This window comes from Mirounga leonina, unplaced genomic scaffold (genome assembly GCF_011800145.1).
Source record: "Mirounga leonina isolate KUSES-001 unplaced genomic scaffold, KU_Mleo_1.0 Mir_197, whole genome shotgun sequence".
Taxonomy (NCBI): domain Eukaryota; kingdom Metazoa; phylum Chordata; class Mammalia; order Carnivora; family Phocidae; genus Mirounga; species Mirounga leonina.
The window spans coordinates 5,066,759-5,082,985 of NW_023270494.1; the positions used below are offsets into that span (position 1 = coordinate 5,066,759).

Consider the following 16,227-nt stretch of genomic DNA (forward strand, 5'->3'; position numbering starts at 1 on the left):
GCTGAGACCATCCTTGGCCCAGTCCCCACTTCTCTCCCTCCCAGGGTGAAGCGTCTCGGATGCTTTGACCATGCTCAGCGGCAGCTTGGGGAGCGCTGTCTGTATGTCTTCCCAGCCAAGGTAGAGCCGGCCAAGATTGCCTGTGAATGTCCAGAAAAACACTGCGCCCAGGGGGAGGGCTCTATGGCCAAGAAGGTATGTCCTTGGGGTTGGGATCGGTGGGCATTTGAGGAACTGGCCTTGAGCTATTTCCACAGCCAGGAAGGACAGTCTGTGCTTTAGGCCTTGGGGGGCAGCCCTGATCACCCTTGCAGGCCACCTAGGTGTGTATAGCTGCCCCTCCCCCGCAAGCTCCCTGGGTGTTCCACATGCCCGGGGTGGGGCCGTGGTGGCCCTGCGGCTCCACAGCCGCCGTCCTTGCTCTGCCCGCACAGGTGAAGCGCCTGTTGAAGAAGCAGGTTGTGAGGATCATGTCCTGCTCCCCGGACACCCAGTGCTCCAGAGACCATTCCATGGAGGACCCAGGAAAGAAAGGAGGGGCCAAAGCCAAGAGCGAAACAGGGTCCGTCAGCCCCGAGGAGACACCTGATGGGTCCACCAGCCCGGTGGAAATGCAGGACGAGGGCTCAGAGGAGGCCCAGGACGCAGGTGAGCAGCTGCCCCCCTTCCTGCTGAAGGAAGGTGGAGACGACAGGCTGCACTCAGCCGAGCAGGACGCAGATGACGAGGCTGCTGATGACACGGATGATACCAGCTCAGTGACCTCCTCTGCCAGCTCCACCACCTCCTCCCAGAGTGGCAGCGGCACAAGTAGAAAAAAGAGCATCCCCTTGTCTATCAAGAACTTGAAGCGAAAACACAAGCGGAAGAAGAATAAAATCACTCGTGACTTTAAGCCAGGGGACAGGTAAACCCAGAGGGCGCCCTCTCCCTCCTGGCCGAGTGTCCAGCCTGAGGCTGTCCCTTTGGCGCCTGCCCACAACACACACACACACACACTCACTCACTCACTCTCACACACGCACACAGTCTGCAAGCCCTCTGTAGGCTCAGGGATGTCCAGCCGAGACGATGTAGGTGCCCGGGGTTGGCCTGGGTGGAAAGGAGAGATCTGAGAGTGGGGTGGTGGGTGGCATGGGGGCACCAGCCCCGAGTCTGGCCTCTGGGACCACATTCACTGAGCTCTCCCCAATGCAACCTTTCTCAGAGGAGGCCGCAGGGCACGGGAGGTGCAGGTGAGCACGTGTGGATCTGTTTGTCTTCCTTCCCGCCTGTTTTGCACGGCCTGGCTGGCTGGTTGCTCCGCACCTGCAGGGTGGCCGTGGAGGTGGTGACCACCATGACCTCGGCAGATGTCATGTGGCAGGACGGCTCCGTGGAGTGCAACATTCGCTCCAACGACCTCTTTCCCGTGCACCACCTGGACAACAACGAATTCTGCCCCGGAGACTTCGTGGTGGACAAGCGAGGTAGTGCCGCCTCCGGAAGGCCGCCCGGCTCAGGGCCTGGGCGGGGCTTGGAAAGGATGGGCCAGAGATCTTAGGGGCAGGGAGGAGACTCCCCCTTGAAAGATGACTCGCTTTTTCAAGGCCTGGAGCAGCCTTCCCCGGCCTCCCTCAGCCTAGCCGGAGAGCATCGGGGTTCTGTGCCCTGCTGTGGTTGAGATGTCGGGGGGGTTGCAGGCGGCACCACCACGGTTCCTTAGACGTTCCCTCCTCTGGTTCCCCAGTCCAGAGCTGTCCGGACCCCGCTGTCTACGGCGTGGTGCAGTCTGGGGACCACTTGGGCCGAACCTGCATGGTGAAGTGGTTCAAGCTGCGGCCAAGTGGGGATGACGTGGAGGTGAGTGTGTGTGGCCCCCTGCTTCTTCGGGGTGGGCTGGCTGTAAGGCCCCGGGGCTCATGACAGCCCATCCTATCCTCCAGCTGATCGGAGAAGAGGAAGACGTGAGCGTCTATGACATTGCTGACCACCCTGACTTCCGGTTCCGCACAACCGACATCGTCATCCGCATTGGCAATACTGAGGATGGAGCTCCTCACAAGGAGGATGAGGTATGCCTCCCCACCAGTCCGGGGGCCAGGGGGCAGGGCGGGCGGTGTCTCCCTGCTCCACCTCCCCTGCTCTGCATCCCATGCAGCGTCTGCAGTCCCTGGAGGTGCCACCAGGTGGCTCCAGGAGACCAGACCTGCAAGTCCTCGGCTCCACGGCTGCCTCCAGTGCCTCCCCAGGGATTTGCCTGCGGGTCAGGATCAGACTTCATATAGCTGCTCCCTGAGCCCTGGTGGCTCCTATTTAGTCCAGCTCCTCGTCCTGAGGGCTGTAGGGGCACAGGAGAGGCTTGGGGACGTGGCGTCTGAGCTGGGCCTTGGTGAGGATGGGAACATGGCGTGGGGTCAAGCAGAAGAAGAGTAGGAACAAGAACCCCAGGGCAGGAACCCCATCCTGAGAGTGTCAGGAAGTCCGGCGGGAGCAGAACGCTAGGATAGGAAGGGAGTTAGTAGGGGCTTGCGTCCTTGACTGCCCGTGTTGGAACCAGGGGGTCCCACACTTGAGCTGCTCACCACGTGTGGCCTCTGGCTGGCACCCACGTCCCTTCCCTTCTCATGGCCTCGCCCTTGTCACCCATTGCCGGAGCTCCCCTTTGGAAGCGTTCTGGCCCTCACGCCTCAGAGCGCACTCCCTTGACCCTGTCTGTTTGCCCCACAGCCGTCAGTCGGCCAGGTGGCCCGTGTGGACGTCAGCAGCAAGGTGGAGGTGGTGTGGGCTGACAACTCAAAGACCATCATTCTGCCCCAGGTGAGCCCCTGCGCAGACCCAGACCAGTTGGCTCGCAACTGTGGCAGCTGGGCTGGGAGCCATGGCCTGTCTCCCGTCCCTGCTCAAGGAATAGGACAGGCTCTCAGATCTTCCTGGTGAGGGTCTCTTCTTTTGGGTGTTTGGGCCTCAGGGAGAGCCTGAGAGTAAGGGAGTATTACATGCCACGCTCTGGGGGTGGTGGGGGGGTGTGAGTGGGAGGCCGGAGAGCAGAGGGGCAGCCCGTAGCTGGCCTGTAGTCTTGCCCCACCTGGAAGGCTCCCCAGGTTGCCAGATGTGTGCAGGTTGTCCCAAGCCTTCCGGGTTTGCTGCATCCCCGTCTCACTATGCTAAGAAACCAGGTTACTTCCTCTAGGAACATTTCTAGGAAAACTTCCCCAGATCAGGAAGAGAAAGGAAAAGAGCTGGCCCCAGTCCCAGTCCCAGCTAAGCTGTTCTCGGTACCGTTTCTTTGCCCCCTTGTTTGAGCTGATCCTTACTCCCAGCTCCCCTGTCCTGGCCCCTCACGGGGTGGGGGAGGGAGTGGCCCACCCCTTCGTCCGGGCGGCCATTCCAGGAACACGGGAACAGGATGTGACACGGGCCAGCTCTGCCAAACCTCCCCCTCCTATTGCACGTTCTCAGCTTCCAGTGCGGCCCCACAGAGGTGGCTGCCCTGAATCCCTGCGGTGGGGTTGGATTTGCCACCAAGGGCTAACAGTAGCCAGGACACACAGGGGCAGAGGAGGCCAGAACAGCCCTGGGCTGCTGGCTGGGGCTGGCGGGTGTGGGGCAGGCAGAGGCACCTCCCAGAGACCCAGGGACCACCTCGAGGGAGAGGCCCAACTGCAGAGTCCAGAGCAGGAAGGGGGAAAAGGGTGGAGGGGGCCCACTGAGGCCTCAGCACACCCCGTCACCATCAGCTCTGAGGGTTGGGGTCCACCCCGGAGCCCGGCAGAGCCTCTCTCAACTGCCTGTGCCCATCTGCCCCCAGCACTTGTACAACATTGAGTCTGAGATTGAGGAGTCAGACTATGACTCGGTGGAAGGCAGCACCAGCGGGGCGTCCTCGGATGAGTGGGAAGACGACAGTGACAGCTGGGAGACCGACAACGGGCTGGTGGAGGATGAGCACCCCAAGATCGAGGAGCCCCCCATCCCACCTGCTGAGCAGCCGGCAGCCCCAGAGGAAGACAAGGGGGTGGTGATCAGCGAAGAGGCTGCCACGGCCGCCATTCAGGGGGCTGTGGCCATGGCTGCCCCCGTGGCTGGGCTGATGGAGAAGGCTGGCAAGGATGGGCCCCCAAAGAGCTTCCGCGAGTTGAAAGAGGCCATCAAGATCCTGGAGAGCCTCAAGAACATGACCGTGGAGCAGCTGCTGACGGGCTCCCCCACCTCCCCCACAGTGGAGCCTGAGAAACCCACTCGGGAGAAGAAGTTTCTAGATGACATTAAGAAACTGCAGGAAAATCTCAAGAAGACCCTGGACAATGTGGCCATTGCAGAGGAGGAGAAGATGGAGGCAATGCCGGACACAGAGCGAAGGGAGGACAAGCCCGAGGGACAGTCGCCGGTGAAGGCCGAGTGGCCCAGCGAGACCCCAGTACTCTGTCAGCAGTGTGGCGGCAAGCCTGGAGTCACCTTCACCAGTGCTAAGGGCGAGGTCTTCTCAGTGCTGGAGTATGCGCCCTGTGAGTTCACCTTGTGGGGCCGGTCCCCTCCCAGCACCCAGCTGCTGCCTGAGGGGAGGAAACCATTTCCCCGGTGTGGCCACTGGTGTGGATGCCAAGCTAGTGGGTGCGAGGCATGTGGGGTTACTCACCTGTCCGGGGACGCACCCAGCAGCTGCTCCCTCCGGGCCCACGCTTCCCAAGGGCGGCAGCTGTCGTTCCAGATAGAGCTGTCAGGTCTTGCCATTAGGGATTGACCCTTCTTTTTTCCCCTTCCAGCAAATCACTCTTTTAAGAAAATTGAGTTCCAGCCTCCAGAAGCCAAGAAGTTCTTCAGCACAGTACGGAAGGAGATGGCGCTGCTGGCTACTTCGCTGCCCGACGGCATCATGGTCAAGACTTTCGAGGATAGAATGGCAAGTAGCCGGGCGTGGGCTTGGTGTGGGCAGGGGCAGCCGTGCTCATGTGGGTGCTTGGTGCCCCGGAGGCGGCTGGCTTTGGGCTCCTGGAGCCCCAGGACTGAGCAGCACCTGAGAGGCCACCCCTGCTGCTTACAGGGCAGGAGACAGGCTCAGTCGGGGGAGGGGAGGAGAGTCCCCACACGCGTGTCTAGACCACACGGGGCGTTCTCTTCCCCCTCTTCTTAAAAGTACACAAGTTGTTACCTGAGTACTGTTCTTTTGAAACATTAGAGCATTACTGAAAAAGCTGAAGTTGCCTTTGACCAGCCCTCACCCAGCCTCTAGGCATCATGACTTTAGTAGGAGTTTTGTGGGTCTCCCTACAGAAGACCTTTTTTTATATTTTCACGTTCTCCTGCATCACCAGAAACATGATTTTGTGTGACTCGTCTTATGTGAACAGCCCATCGTTGTACACGTCACCTGTAGTTTGCTTTTTTTTTGCTCAGTGGGGTCATTTTTGAGACCTGTTGATGTTGGTGCCTCGTGATCTAGTTCATTCTCTTTTGGCTACGGACTAGTATCCCCCCACGTGGCCTTGTCCCGCTGCATTCTCCACTCCTCTCCCTGCAGCCCAGGCCCAGGGTTGAGTCATGACGCCGGACGTGGTGTGAGCCGTTCCTTGTTCCAGGCACAGGCAAGCCTGGTCCATCTGTCACCTCATGCAGCCCACACCTCCACCCGGCCCCCGATGGGAGCCGCGCATGTGCAAGACACTGAACCTGAGTCTGACCCGGGCCCCAGCTGCAGCCCAGCCCTGGTCAGAGGGGCCACAGAACGGGAGAGAGGCACTGCTTGGCCCTGCCTGTGGCAGGCCGGAAGCCACGGGGTGGGGCAGCTCGGGGTTCTTTTTTCTTTTTTTCTTCCTTTATTTTAATTATTTATTTACTTATTTTTAAGATTTTATTTACTTATTTGACAGAGAGAGACACAGCGAGAGAGGGAACGCAAGCAGGGGGAGTGGGAGAGGGAGAAGCAGGCTTCCCGCTGAGCAGGGAGCCCGATGCGGGGCTCGATCCCAGGACCCTGGGATCATGACCTGAGCCGAAGGCAGACGCTCAACAGCTGAGCCACCCGGGTGCCCCTCTTTATTTTATTTATTTAAATTCAATTAGTAGAGCATAGTATTCGTTTCAGAGGCAGAGGTCAGGGATTCATCAGTTGTATGTAACACCCAGTGCTCATCCATCACGTGCCCTCCGTGGCGCCCCTCATCCAGTTACCCACCCCCCCACCCCCCTGCTCGGGGTTCCCAGGGACACTTGCTTTTTCTTGAGTTTTAATAAAACTTGAAAATTCCAGCCTGTCGCAGCTCTGCTGAGAGAAGAAGGGAATGGCATTTTTCCCAAGTCTGACACGGAGGGACAGGGAAGTAGTGCGTTATCTTGAGGCCCGCAGGGTGGCGCCAGTAAAAACATGCATAAGAGGACTCCGTCCTTCCAGTCGGCCCTCGTCCTGGCTGCTTTCCCATGACGCGACGTCACATGCATGGCTCTTAGCGGTTGACGCCACCCCCACGCCCGATACACAGATTTCTAACAGCTGTAGGGAGTCTCCCTGGTGACTTAATGACCTGAGTTTCTTTGGTGGTTTGCCACATTTCCACCGGAGTTCCAGGTCCCCTTGTCCCTCTGCTTCCCTAAAAGAAAGTATAGCTTTGCCACCCTGGAATGTTCTTTCATCTTCTACTTCTAAGTAATGACTTAAAAACAATGAAAAACACCTGGTAAAATAAAAACAAGTTTAGATAATTCCGTTTATACTAGGAGTTAAAAGATGCCTTATAGGCCCACACTGAGATATTTGCGTTTAGCTTCTCCATAGCTGGTGGTGTCTGGAGTCCCCGGCTGCTGTTCTCTCCTCCCCCGCCCCCCCCCGGATCCACGCAGAAGCCCCCACCAACCTCAGCCTTCCCTCCCTATAGGACCTCTTCTCGGCCCTAATCAAGGGCCCCACTCGCACCCCCTACGAGGATGGCCTCTACTTGTTTGACATCCAGCTCCCCAACATCTACCCAGCCGTGCCCCCCCACTTTTGCTACCTCTCCCAGTGCAGTGGCCGCCTGAACCCCAACCTGTATGACAATGGGAAGGTGTGTGTCAGCCTCCTGGGCACCTGGATTGGAAAGGTGAGTATAGTGCCGACCAGCCCGGGTGGAAGGACAGCTGGTCGGGGGCGGGTGTCTGGGGCAGAGGTGATCGTGCTGGCTGTGTGTGTTTCAGGGGACGGAGAGGTGGACGAGCAAATCCAGCCTTCTCCAGGTGCTCATCTCCATCCAAGGTACGGTGGGCAGGGTGGGGGTGGGGGGTGGGGATGGCTGCTGGAGGGTACCGTGACGCTGGCCTTTCCGTTCTCCGCCTCCCGTCTGTAGCTCTGGCTGTCCTCGGGGGGTCCTCAGCCCGGCCCTAATGGGCTCCCCGCCACCCCCGCCCCCACAGGTCTAATCCTGGTGAATGAACCGTACTACAACGAAGCGGGCTTCGACAGTGACCGGGGCCTGCAGGAGGGGTACGAGAACAGTCGTTGCTACAATGAAATGGCGCTCATCCGCGTGGTGCAGTCCATGACCCAGCTGGTGCGGCGGCCCCCCGAGGTCTTCGAGCAGGAGATCCGGCAGCACTTCCATACTGGTGGCTGGCGGCTGGTGAACCGCATCGAGTCCTGGCTGGAAACCCACGCCCTGCTGGAGAGGGCCCAGGCGCTGCCCAACGGGATCCCCAGGGACAGCAGCTCCCCGGAGCCGCCGGCCGTGGCCGAGCTCTCCGACTACGGCCGAGAAGAACCTGAGGACGGAGGGCTGGCCCCTGGAGAGGCCTCCCAGGGCTCAGACTCGGAGGGCGGCGCCCAGGGCCTGGCCTCGGCTAGCAGGGACCGCACAGACCAGACTTCGGAGGCAGCGCCTGACGCCCCGGTGCCACCCAGCGTCAAACCAAAGAAGCGGAGAAAGAGCTACCGGAGCTTCTTGCCCGAGAAGAGCGGCTACCCTGATATCGGCTTCCCTCTCTTCCCACTTTCTAAGGGTTTCATCAAGAGCATCCGGGGTGTCCTGACGCAGTTCCGGGCCGCTCTGCTAGAGGCGGGCATGCCCGAGAGCACAGAGGACAAGTAGCCGCCCGCCCTCGAGGAAGCAACGTCCGTGGGGGAGGCCAGCTGCTGCCCGCTCGCTCCCTCCCCTGGAATCGCCCGTCTTCCCGTTTTCTCCTTTGTCCCCAGTGCAAAAGCCCCTCACTGCCCTCTCCCCAAGGTGAGTTTGATGCTGAAGTGCAAGAAGTTTCTTGAGATGCTGCCGTTTCTTTCCCGAAGCAGTCTTTCAGCAGGCCGGTCCCCTGTGGCAAAGAGAATCTGAAACCTGTTGCTGATTTTCCACTTGTCACCCAGGCAGAGTGTCCTGGCACCTACTCCCTTGCCGTCCCCATCTCGGGTCGGAGGTGGGTCTTCCTGGGGCCTGACACGAGGGCCCTCTTTGGGCCCAGCAGCAGGACGAGTGGATGTGCCTTGCATGAAGTGTGGGTTGCTCCAGCAGTTCCCCCAGTCCCTGTCAACCTCCCCGGTGCCCCTGTAGCTTCCCCGGTCCCAGGCCCTCCTGCTGCCACCGCCACCACTACTCCCCTGTCCCCCCCCAGCTGCTGTCACCGACTCCTGGCTCTGCTCTGGACCATTTACCACAGGATAACCCTCAGGCCTGTTGAACTTGCTCTCTAAGAGAGGTTGGGACCAGGCTGGGTCCAGGGGGACACCCAGGAGAGGTGGCAGCCCTCACATGTGACACGGAATGAGGACCGGGGAGCTGCTGGAAAAACGGCGGTAGGTGCCTTGCTCTGGCGCTCCGGCCTCCCCCCCGCTGGCCTGGGCCCGCCGCCGCCGCCGCTGCCACCGCAGCTCCGCTCCCCGCTCGCCTCCCGGCTCGGCTCCGGCTCCGCCCCAGCTGCGCCCCAGGGCCCCGGGCGGTGGGGACAAGGCCAGGGCCAGGGCCTCTCTCGCACACTCTGCCCCTCCCACCATCAAATGCTAACGCCGGGAGGTGGCCCGTCGCTCACTGAACAGGGAAGGAGCCAGCCGCACTCGCCCTCCCGTCGCTGACAAACTCTGCAGGCTCGCCCCCCCGGGGGGGGGGGAGGGGGCTCCCAGGGGTTCTCCTCCCTCTCAGAGACAGGCCCAGAGGTTTACAAGTTTTCTAAGCTTTTGATAATGTGAAGCTCCAGGTTAAGAGGATGCTGTTGAGCACATTGCAGCTATGTAATTTTTGGTGTACGTATGTAATATTTAAGGTTGGAAGAAAATAAATCTCAAAAGCAAAGATATTAACTCTTATTAGAAAAAAAGACAAAAAACAAAAAAAAGAAGCCAAAGCATGATGCGTCTTGTCCGCCTTAAGCTGGCTCCACCCCTGGGCTGTGCCGTAGCCCCGGCAGGCGGCGGCCGCAGGGAAGGACGGAGCCGGGCCTCGGCCGCGGCATCTGGAGCCCTGAGTCGGTATCTTGTTGGAGAAACATCCAGAGTGACTGGTGGGGCTGTGCGCTCGCTGTTCATGTGGAGATGTGAATGCCTACTGCTTAAGATCTCTGTATAAAGTGCTGTGTGATTAAACTTTTTTTTTACTTGCATTTTTTTTGTTTGGCTCATTACAATGTACAAAACAGACTAGATGGCACCATTAAACCTGCCTCTGCCATTCATCTGGGCTCTGTCGCCTTTCTTCCCCTCTGGGCCACCTCACACGTCCCTCCCCAGGGGAGGCAAGACCCGTGGCCAGAAAGGTTCGCGGCCCCAGCTCCTTCCACCCTAGCCGGTCTGCGTCTGTGCCTTCCGCGTTTGCAGCCGCGGGCGTCCCGGGGGCTGGAAGACGGGGCCTCGTTCACTGGGGCAGCGCTCTTGTTTGTGGGGACAGCTTGTGTCCCATTCCTCCAGAGCCGGTTTTTAGCACTTACCTGCCGGCAGCGGCTGTGGTCCCCGGGGCCCTTCCAGATGCTCGGGGGGAGTTGAAGCACCTGGCCTGGCCTTTAAGCCAAAATGGTTACAACCAGTTTGGGGGCCTCGTATCGGCCCCTCCCTGCTGCTTCCTCTTCACTCCCGCCCCTTGAGGACCGGGCAGGGTAGGATAGAGGCGGCTGGGGGAGCCCCAGAGCCCTCGCTGGAGGGATAACAGACTCCTTTCAGGAGAGAACAACTGCCTCCATTGTGACCTTGCCGCTCCTTGCTAATTTCTGTAATGCCCCCGGAAATCAGAGAACTCGTCCCTCTTCACTGAGACCAGCTGGCCGTGTGGCCCTGGCTAAGACATACTAGCTCTGAGTTTGCCCTCCACATGGGGCCAGGGAGTTGGCTGAGCTCCGTGGCTTCTCCCAGGCCAAAGGTGGTATAGTCATTGGGGCAGGACCCTAACCCCTGCAAAAAAAAAAAAAAGCCTGGGCTAGTCTTAGGTCCTGTGCCCACCACCAAAATGATGCTTACGAGTTAGTACCACACATTGGCCCATCCAGTGCCCACTACTGGGCATCGCTAATGTGAAGTTCTAGTGCCCCGGCAGGAGTGAGATCCCACTCCCTCCCCAACACCTAGGATAAAACCAGTAGGCTGGGAATGTCACTTTATTTGTATTTGATTCATGGGGTTGGGCTCCCAGAAACAAAATGGGAGTGGCTTCCACAGGCAGGGAGACCCAACCAGCTGGGCTCCTGGCCCAGAGCCTTATTCTGGCCTTTGGTAGGCAGAGACTGTCCTTCTAAAGCACAGCGTCCACCTTCCCACCGTCTTCAGGGGTCCTCCTCCCCACCACATGAGCTGTGGACGGGCCCTCCAGGCCCCGGGGGGAGGTTGTGGAGGGTCCTGAGCTCCGAGGTGACCAAGTAGGCTAAGGCACGGCAAGGCCCACGGAGTCATAAGGGCTCTCCTGGAGGTGCTCCCTGCTGAGGCTGCGGGCCGGGGGGGCGCTCCATGCAGCCACCGGCCATCCAGACGTAGTCTGGGTGCACCTGGCCCTGCACAGCCTCGCTGACCATCAGCTCGCCATCCACAGCAAACACACCCTTCCCGTCCTTGGGCTCCAGGCGGAAGGCAAGCACAGGCACATACACCAAGTAGGGACAGTCATAGTCCATGTGCCTCCCCTTCTCCATGGCCAGGAAGAGGCGCAGCAGCATGGCCCGGGACACGCCGGCCCGCACGTAGAACAGGTGCATGGTGCCGGCCGCACGCCGGCCCATGGGGGCCGCAAACATCTCACTGCCCAGGTGGGAATGCAGCAGCACCAGCACCAGCACGAAGTCCTGCTCCGGGACCACGGTCCAGTGCGGGGGCACCGGCTCCTCCAGGGGTACGAGGTGGGCGTCCGCAGGCCCCTGCTGGTCCTGCCGCTCCCCAGCGGGGGGCGCGGGCACCTGGGAGGCCACCCTTTCTGCCGGGAGGTAGGCCAGCGTGCCCTGGTAGACACGCAGGGCCGCCAGGCGCAGGAAGGTGCCCAGAGTGAAGCGCATCTGCCCGAGACGCCGGAACTTCTCACTCTCCAGATCCACGTCGGCAATGAAGCCCCAGGCCAGGCTCAGCACGGAGAAGAGGCGCAGCCCCGAGGCCGTCTGCAGTGACAGCAGGTTCATGGGCGCCAGCAGCCGGCGGCACAGCAGCAAGGTGCAGTTGGTCAAGAGGTCCTCATTAGTCACCTGCTCATAGCTGCAGGGGAGAGAGGTCAGATGGGGCCCGGCAGGAGGCCTCACACGTCCTCGCCTTCCTCGGCCTGGGGACTCGAGGCGGGCGGGGGGACACTGGGTCCCTAGGGCACTGGGAGGAAGGACAGATGGGGCAGGCGGAGGCAGCCAGCTGGAGTCACCCAGAGAGGGCCCCAGAACTGGGGCGGGGGAGTCTCCAGGGAAGAAGGAATAGAAGTGACGTCAGTATATGGGAACTTAGACAAGAAAACCTGGCAGGAGAGCGGCACCGAGGGGAAACCGAGGCCCACTCTGACCCTGGGCTCTCACCCGGCATAATGGTTCAAAGAGGCTGCCAGTGCGTTGCCAGAGCCAGCTGGAAGGCTACACAGGGGCTTCCGGATGGCGGTCTCCCAGTCTGGCCGCTCCATGAGCCCGTTCACCACCTGTTAGAGCACGGGAGGGGGGGATGCTCAGCCTGGGTGGCACAGCCCCCCACACACACCCAGTCCCTCCAGGCGGGCCTCACCTCATGCATCAGCCCGTCCCCAGACATGACCACCAGCGCATCCCAGCGCCCCAGCTCCTCAACCCGCACCAGCTCCCGAGCATGGTTCCGTCGCTCTACGGAGAGACAGGGTGGCCACGGGGGTCTGGAGAGCCCTGGCAGGGGACGCTCCCCGCAACCCCTCAGGGAGGCACTCACCAGTGAGCATCAGCGTGAAGGAGATCTCGGCCTGAGCCAGCAGGGGCTGCACGTGGCTGCGGAAGAGCTGCAGCGCCTTGCCCTTGCCTCCGCGCGGGTTTAGCAGGACCAGCACGCGGCAGGGCCGGGGCAGCTGGCTCCTGGCGCCGCCCGCTGGAAAAACAAGCCCCAAAAGGCCGCGTCCCCAACCGGCCACTAGGGGGCCGCGGATCACAACAGGGGTACCGGGGTGGAAACGTGGGGACGGCAATCTCCTGGAAATTGATCCAACAGAGCCTGGCAGGAGGCAGCGGCCTCCAGTGGGGAGCTCCAGGAGGGAGCACCTCGCCCTTGACACCCCGGTCCCTGGCTCGAGCCGGGCCAGCTTCTGGCCTCGTGTCGGGAAAAGTGGTTCGATTGTCCCCAGCCCCTCTCTCTTGCCCAGCTGACTCTGGCCATTCTTCCTGGCAAGGGAGGAAGAAACACCCCACCCCACCCCCGCCACAGCCCTTCCCCACCGGGACCCCACAAACCTGGATCCATAACCTCGACCCGCGGCGCCCGCTGCCAGGGCGTCCCCAGCGCTGTCGGGGAGCTGCCCGCGGCGGCGGCTCCTGCCTTCAGCTCCTTATCGGTGCTGCCCAGGCGGGCGTCGCGGTGCGGGCTGAGGGGTTCGCCCTCCCCGCCCGGAGCCGGGGCCCTGGAGGCACCCGCGTCATCCCCTGCGGCTGCCGGATCTGAGGGAGAGGAGACAGCGCTGGCGGAGTCCGGAACGGCCCCCTGAGGTGGGGAGCGTCCGGCTAGATCCTCGGACCCCTCGCGGGGAGCCGCGCCCTCCGGCATCGCCTAGTCCTCCGAGAGGTCCAGAGAGCCGAGCTCTGGTGCCACCAAGGGCGCTCCGGTCCTAGAACTAAGCCCCCACCCACAGAGGCGAAGGGTGTCTTCCTGGGGGCTCTCCTCTCAGGGGCGTCGGGTTCCGGCCCGACAGTGAGTCAGTGCCCCGTGGCTCTCTCGGTCGCACCAGCTCCTCACCCGCCCCCCCGGGACTGCCAGGGGGAGGGGGGTCCAGTTGCGTAAAAATGCCAGAACTTGAGCGGACGTCGCGGGGCACGAAGTTCGGCGCGAGCCATCGCCGCCCCGAGCCGGCCGGGTGGCCGAGTCCACTACCCCGAGCTCCAGAGCGGCGGGGGTCGCCGCACGCGCCTCCCAAGGCCGGGCAGCGCTGCAGGGACGCGCGCCTCGCTCGTGGGAGCAGCGCCGGGGCCGCGCGAGGGCTGAGCCCGAGCCCCGCCGCCGGCCGCCGCCTCCCTCCGCGGAGCGCCGAGTGGGCGCGCAGGAGCCACGAGCGGCGAGAAGGCAGGGCGGGAGGCCCTACCCAGTCGGTCCGGTTTGCGGGGGAGGCGCCACCTCCGTTCCCTACAGTAGCCTAGGGCGGAACTCAGCTCGTCCCGGGCTCGGCCCCACGTCTGAGCGACAACCGGAGCGCCGGACTACTGCTGACTGCACGGCCTCTCCGCCTCTGGCCTCAAACTTTTCGCTCAACTTCGCCGCCAGGCGCCGCGGTGCGGGGAGTGCGCTGTGCCTCTGCGCCCGGCCTGGCCACACCCCGCGCTCCCCGCGCTCGCGGGGGTGGAACCGGCGCCCGGCGGGGCCTGGCCTGCCCGCCCCCGGCATCGCCGCGCCGCCTGCCGCACGGTCAGCGCCCGCGGCTCGGCCACGCGCAGACGCTTGGCTGGGTCCCGGAACGCGGTCACGCGCGCCCGCCGCTCGGACTGGGCGACCGGCGAGAAGGCGCAGAGCCCCGGGTCCGGCCCCGAGCGGCGCGCCCCGAGCTCAGCGTCCCGGGCGCGCAAGGGGGAACGCGCGGCGCAGGCCCCGCGCGAACTCGCCGCGGCGCCCGGAGTCGGAGCGGCCCCGGGGGGGCGCCTGGCGCGCGCGGCTCGGAGCTGGGGGCAGACCCCAGGCTGCCCCTGGACGCTGCGACCTCCCGCCTCGGGGTCTTCCCCCTTCGCGCGCCCCGCCCCAGTCCCCCGGAATTCGAGGCCCAGACCCGTGTGGGTACCCCTCCTCTGTGCCGAGGCGTCTCTCCTGCCGCGCCCGCTCGCCCCCGAAGGATTATTTTTGGCTTCCTGGCGCGGCAGCTCGGCAGCCAGGCGCCCCCCACCCCCACACCGCGGGAAGGCAGGCGACCCGCCGGGGGGGGGAGGGGCGCTGCGGTCCGGAGGAGGGGGCCTTTTCAAGAACCTTAAAAGTCGTATCTTTCCCCCAGAGGAAACCCATCGAGGCTCACCTGGGCGAGAGAAGCTGCTCCGCAGCAGGCGATGCCGGCCCACGCCCCTCACCCGCCAGAGGGGAGCCTGGCGGTGTAAACAAGGTCTAGGGGTCCCCGTCGGGATTGGAGAGCCGCACAACGGGGGAGTGGCCCCCGCCGCCGCCCGGCCCCATCGGCTCAGCGGGAGGATGCAAGCGCCCCGGGAGTCTTTACTTCGACGGAGGCAAACGGGGACACGTGTGTCAGTGTGTGAGTGATTGATATACGTGTCACGGGCAAGGGTCTGACCTGAACGTGTCCGCGACCAACTCGAGTTAAGTCCCTGGGGGGTTGTTTGCGGAGACCCGGAGGAGGACGTTGCCAAAGCCGACTAGGTGACCTGACCAGGTGGGGCCCCCGTTAGAGAAGGCCTAACCCCCTGAAGGGCGCGGAGGTGGTCCGGGCCCAGCCCGCTGCGTGCTCCCGGCCCACGGGGGCGGCCCCCAGCCCCTACACCCCTCGCTCTTCTCCACGCCCCTGAAAACCGAGAAGCCGCAGGGCCCGCGGCGCCCGTAACTCGGGCACGCCTCCGCGGGGGTCTCTTCCGGGGGACGCAGGCCGCCGGCCCCGTTTCCCAGCACCTGCGGGGCGGAGCCCGAGGTCCCCGGCTAGGAGGGAGGCGCGGGCTGGGACGCGCGGGCCCGGGGCCCCGCGGCTCGGCGCGCGTCGCAGGGGTGCGCGCTTCCGCCTGGCGCGGCTCCCGGGCGGCCCTGGCTGGGTCCTGAGCGTCCCGAGCGCGTTCCGGGAAGGTGACTCAGCGACGCGCTCCAGGGCCGAGAAACTCCGTACGACTCAAGAACGAGGGGAAGGAGCTGGGGCGTCGTCACCCTCTCGCGGCGCCGCGGCCGCGGTCTTGAACGTCCGGGCCCCCCACCCCCACTCCCCAGGAATCCGGCGCGGGGAGGGGAGGGCAGCGCTGCAGCCGCAGTGCCGTGGTCACGCGACGCGGGGACGCGAGCGGCGGCGGGGGGGGAGCCTCCGTGCGGGAGCCAGAGGGCCAGATCCAGCCCACCCTCCCCTCTTCCCCCTCCCCTCCCGTCTTCCCCTCCAGTGAAGGCTAGGGTCGAAGGCTGGATTGGGCGCCTGGAAAACGCGGGTCGCGGGGCGGTGCTCCCCGAGATCTCAGCCTTGGAGGGAGGTGGCTGCGGAGAAGGCCAGGGCAGCCTCCCCCTCTGCCCCGCGCGGGAGGGCACCTCCATCAGGCATGAAGAGCCGCCGCTTTAAACCTTGGAGTCCGGTGGGAAACTGAGGCACAGGGAAGGGAAGACCTGGCTGTGCAGGAGTCCGTGGTGAGAAAGCTCGCCTGCTCCAGGGTCCCTCTCTTCCTTCCGGCGCCCCAGGCTGGAGCCCCTGGGAGTCGCAGGGCCCGGCGGGGGCGGGATTGACCAGAAAGCCTGCGGGCGAGGGGAGGCGGGGCAGCCTGCTGGCTTCTTTATCCGGCCGCCGGGGGCCCAGTGGGAGGGAGGTGAAGGGCAAAGCCCTCTGGCCCCGGTTCCAGTCTGCACAATGGCTCCTCTGTCCTCCCTGCCGCCTCTTCCCCTGCCCCCCTCACCTCCACGGTCTCTGCTCTGCCCCACTCATTCTTGTCATTCACCTCCTGGTTCCCAGGCTCCGTCTCTTCAGGCCCGCACTGACCTCCAGCCTCTCTCTAAAGAACCGTATC

General features: G+C 63.4%; 2 protein-coding genes across 12 annotated transcripts in view; one reads left to right on the forward strand and one right to left on the reverse strand.

The window, feature by feature from the left end:
• Nucleotides 1-8,811, forward strand: part of UBE2O (ubiquitin conjugating enzyme E2 O) — a 52,988-nt gene extending 44,177 nt beyond the window's left edge. Inside the window, exons 7-17 of one of the 4 annotated variants that reach the window (XM_035025945.1) lie at nucleotides 45-195; nucleotides 435-907; nucleotides 1,315-1,469; nucleotides 1,730-1,842; nucleotides 1,926-2,054; nucleotides 2,710-2,799; nucleotides 3,791-4,487; nucleotides 4,746-4,882; nucleotides 6,852-7,055; nucleotides 7,150-7,207; nucleotides 7,366-8,811. In XM_035025945.1, coding sequence (XP_034881836.1) covers nucleotides 45-195; nucleotides 435-907; nucleotides 1,315-1,469; nucleotides 1,730-1,842; nucleotides 1,926-2,054; nucleotides 2,710-2,799; nucleotides 3,791-4,487; nucleotides 4,746-4,882; nucleotides 6,852-7,055; nucleotides 7,150-7,207; nucleotides 7,366-8,036 — 2,878 coding nt within the window. In that variant the 3' untranslated portion in view covers nucleotides 8,037-8,811. The remainder of the gene's footprint in view (nucleotides 1-44; nucleotides 196-434; nucleotides 908-1,314; nucleotides 1,470-1,729; nucleotides 1,843-1,925; nucleotides 2,055-2,709; nucleotides 2,800-3,790; nucleotides 4,488-4,745; nucleotides 4,883-6,851; nucleotides 7,056-7,149; nucleotides 7,208-7,365) is intronic. The other 3 variants (XM_035025946.1, XM_035025947.1, XM_035025949.1) reach the window with 3 other exon arrangements.
• Nucleotides 8,812-10,497: 1,686 nt separating this feature from the next.
• Nucleotides 10,498-15,907, reverse strand: SPHK1 (sphingosine kinase 1). Of its 8 annotated transcripts, none has more exons than XM_035025957.1 (6): nucleotides 15,833-15,907; nucleotides 12,787-12,990; nucleotides 12,275-12,550; nucleotides 12,098-12,192; nucleotides 11,899-12,014; nucleotides 10,498-11,593 (listed from the first exon to the last, which is right to left on the reverse strand). In XM_035025957.1, the coding sequence occupies exons 2-6, from the start codon at nucleotides 12,794-12,796 to the stop codon at nucleotides 10,804-10,806; spliced, it is 1,287 nt and encodes a 428-aa protein (XP_034881848.1). In that variant the 5' UTR covers nucleotides 12,797-12,990; nucleotides 15,833-15,907; the 3' UTR covers nucleotides 10,498-10,803. The 8 variants fall into 8 exon arrangements, with proteins under 8 accessions (XP_034881848.1, XP_034881844.1, XP_034881846.1 ...); XM_035025953.1 differs by lacking the exon at nucleotides 15,833-15,907 and adding an exon at nucleotides 14,544-14,626 and having other exon boundaries at nucleotides 12,275-12,427; XM_035025955.1 differs by lacking the exon at nucleotides 15,833-15,907 and adding an exon at nucleotides 14,544-14,626.
• Between the last annotated feature and the right edge of the window lie 320 nt (nucleotides 15,908-16,227).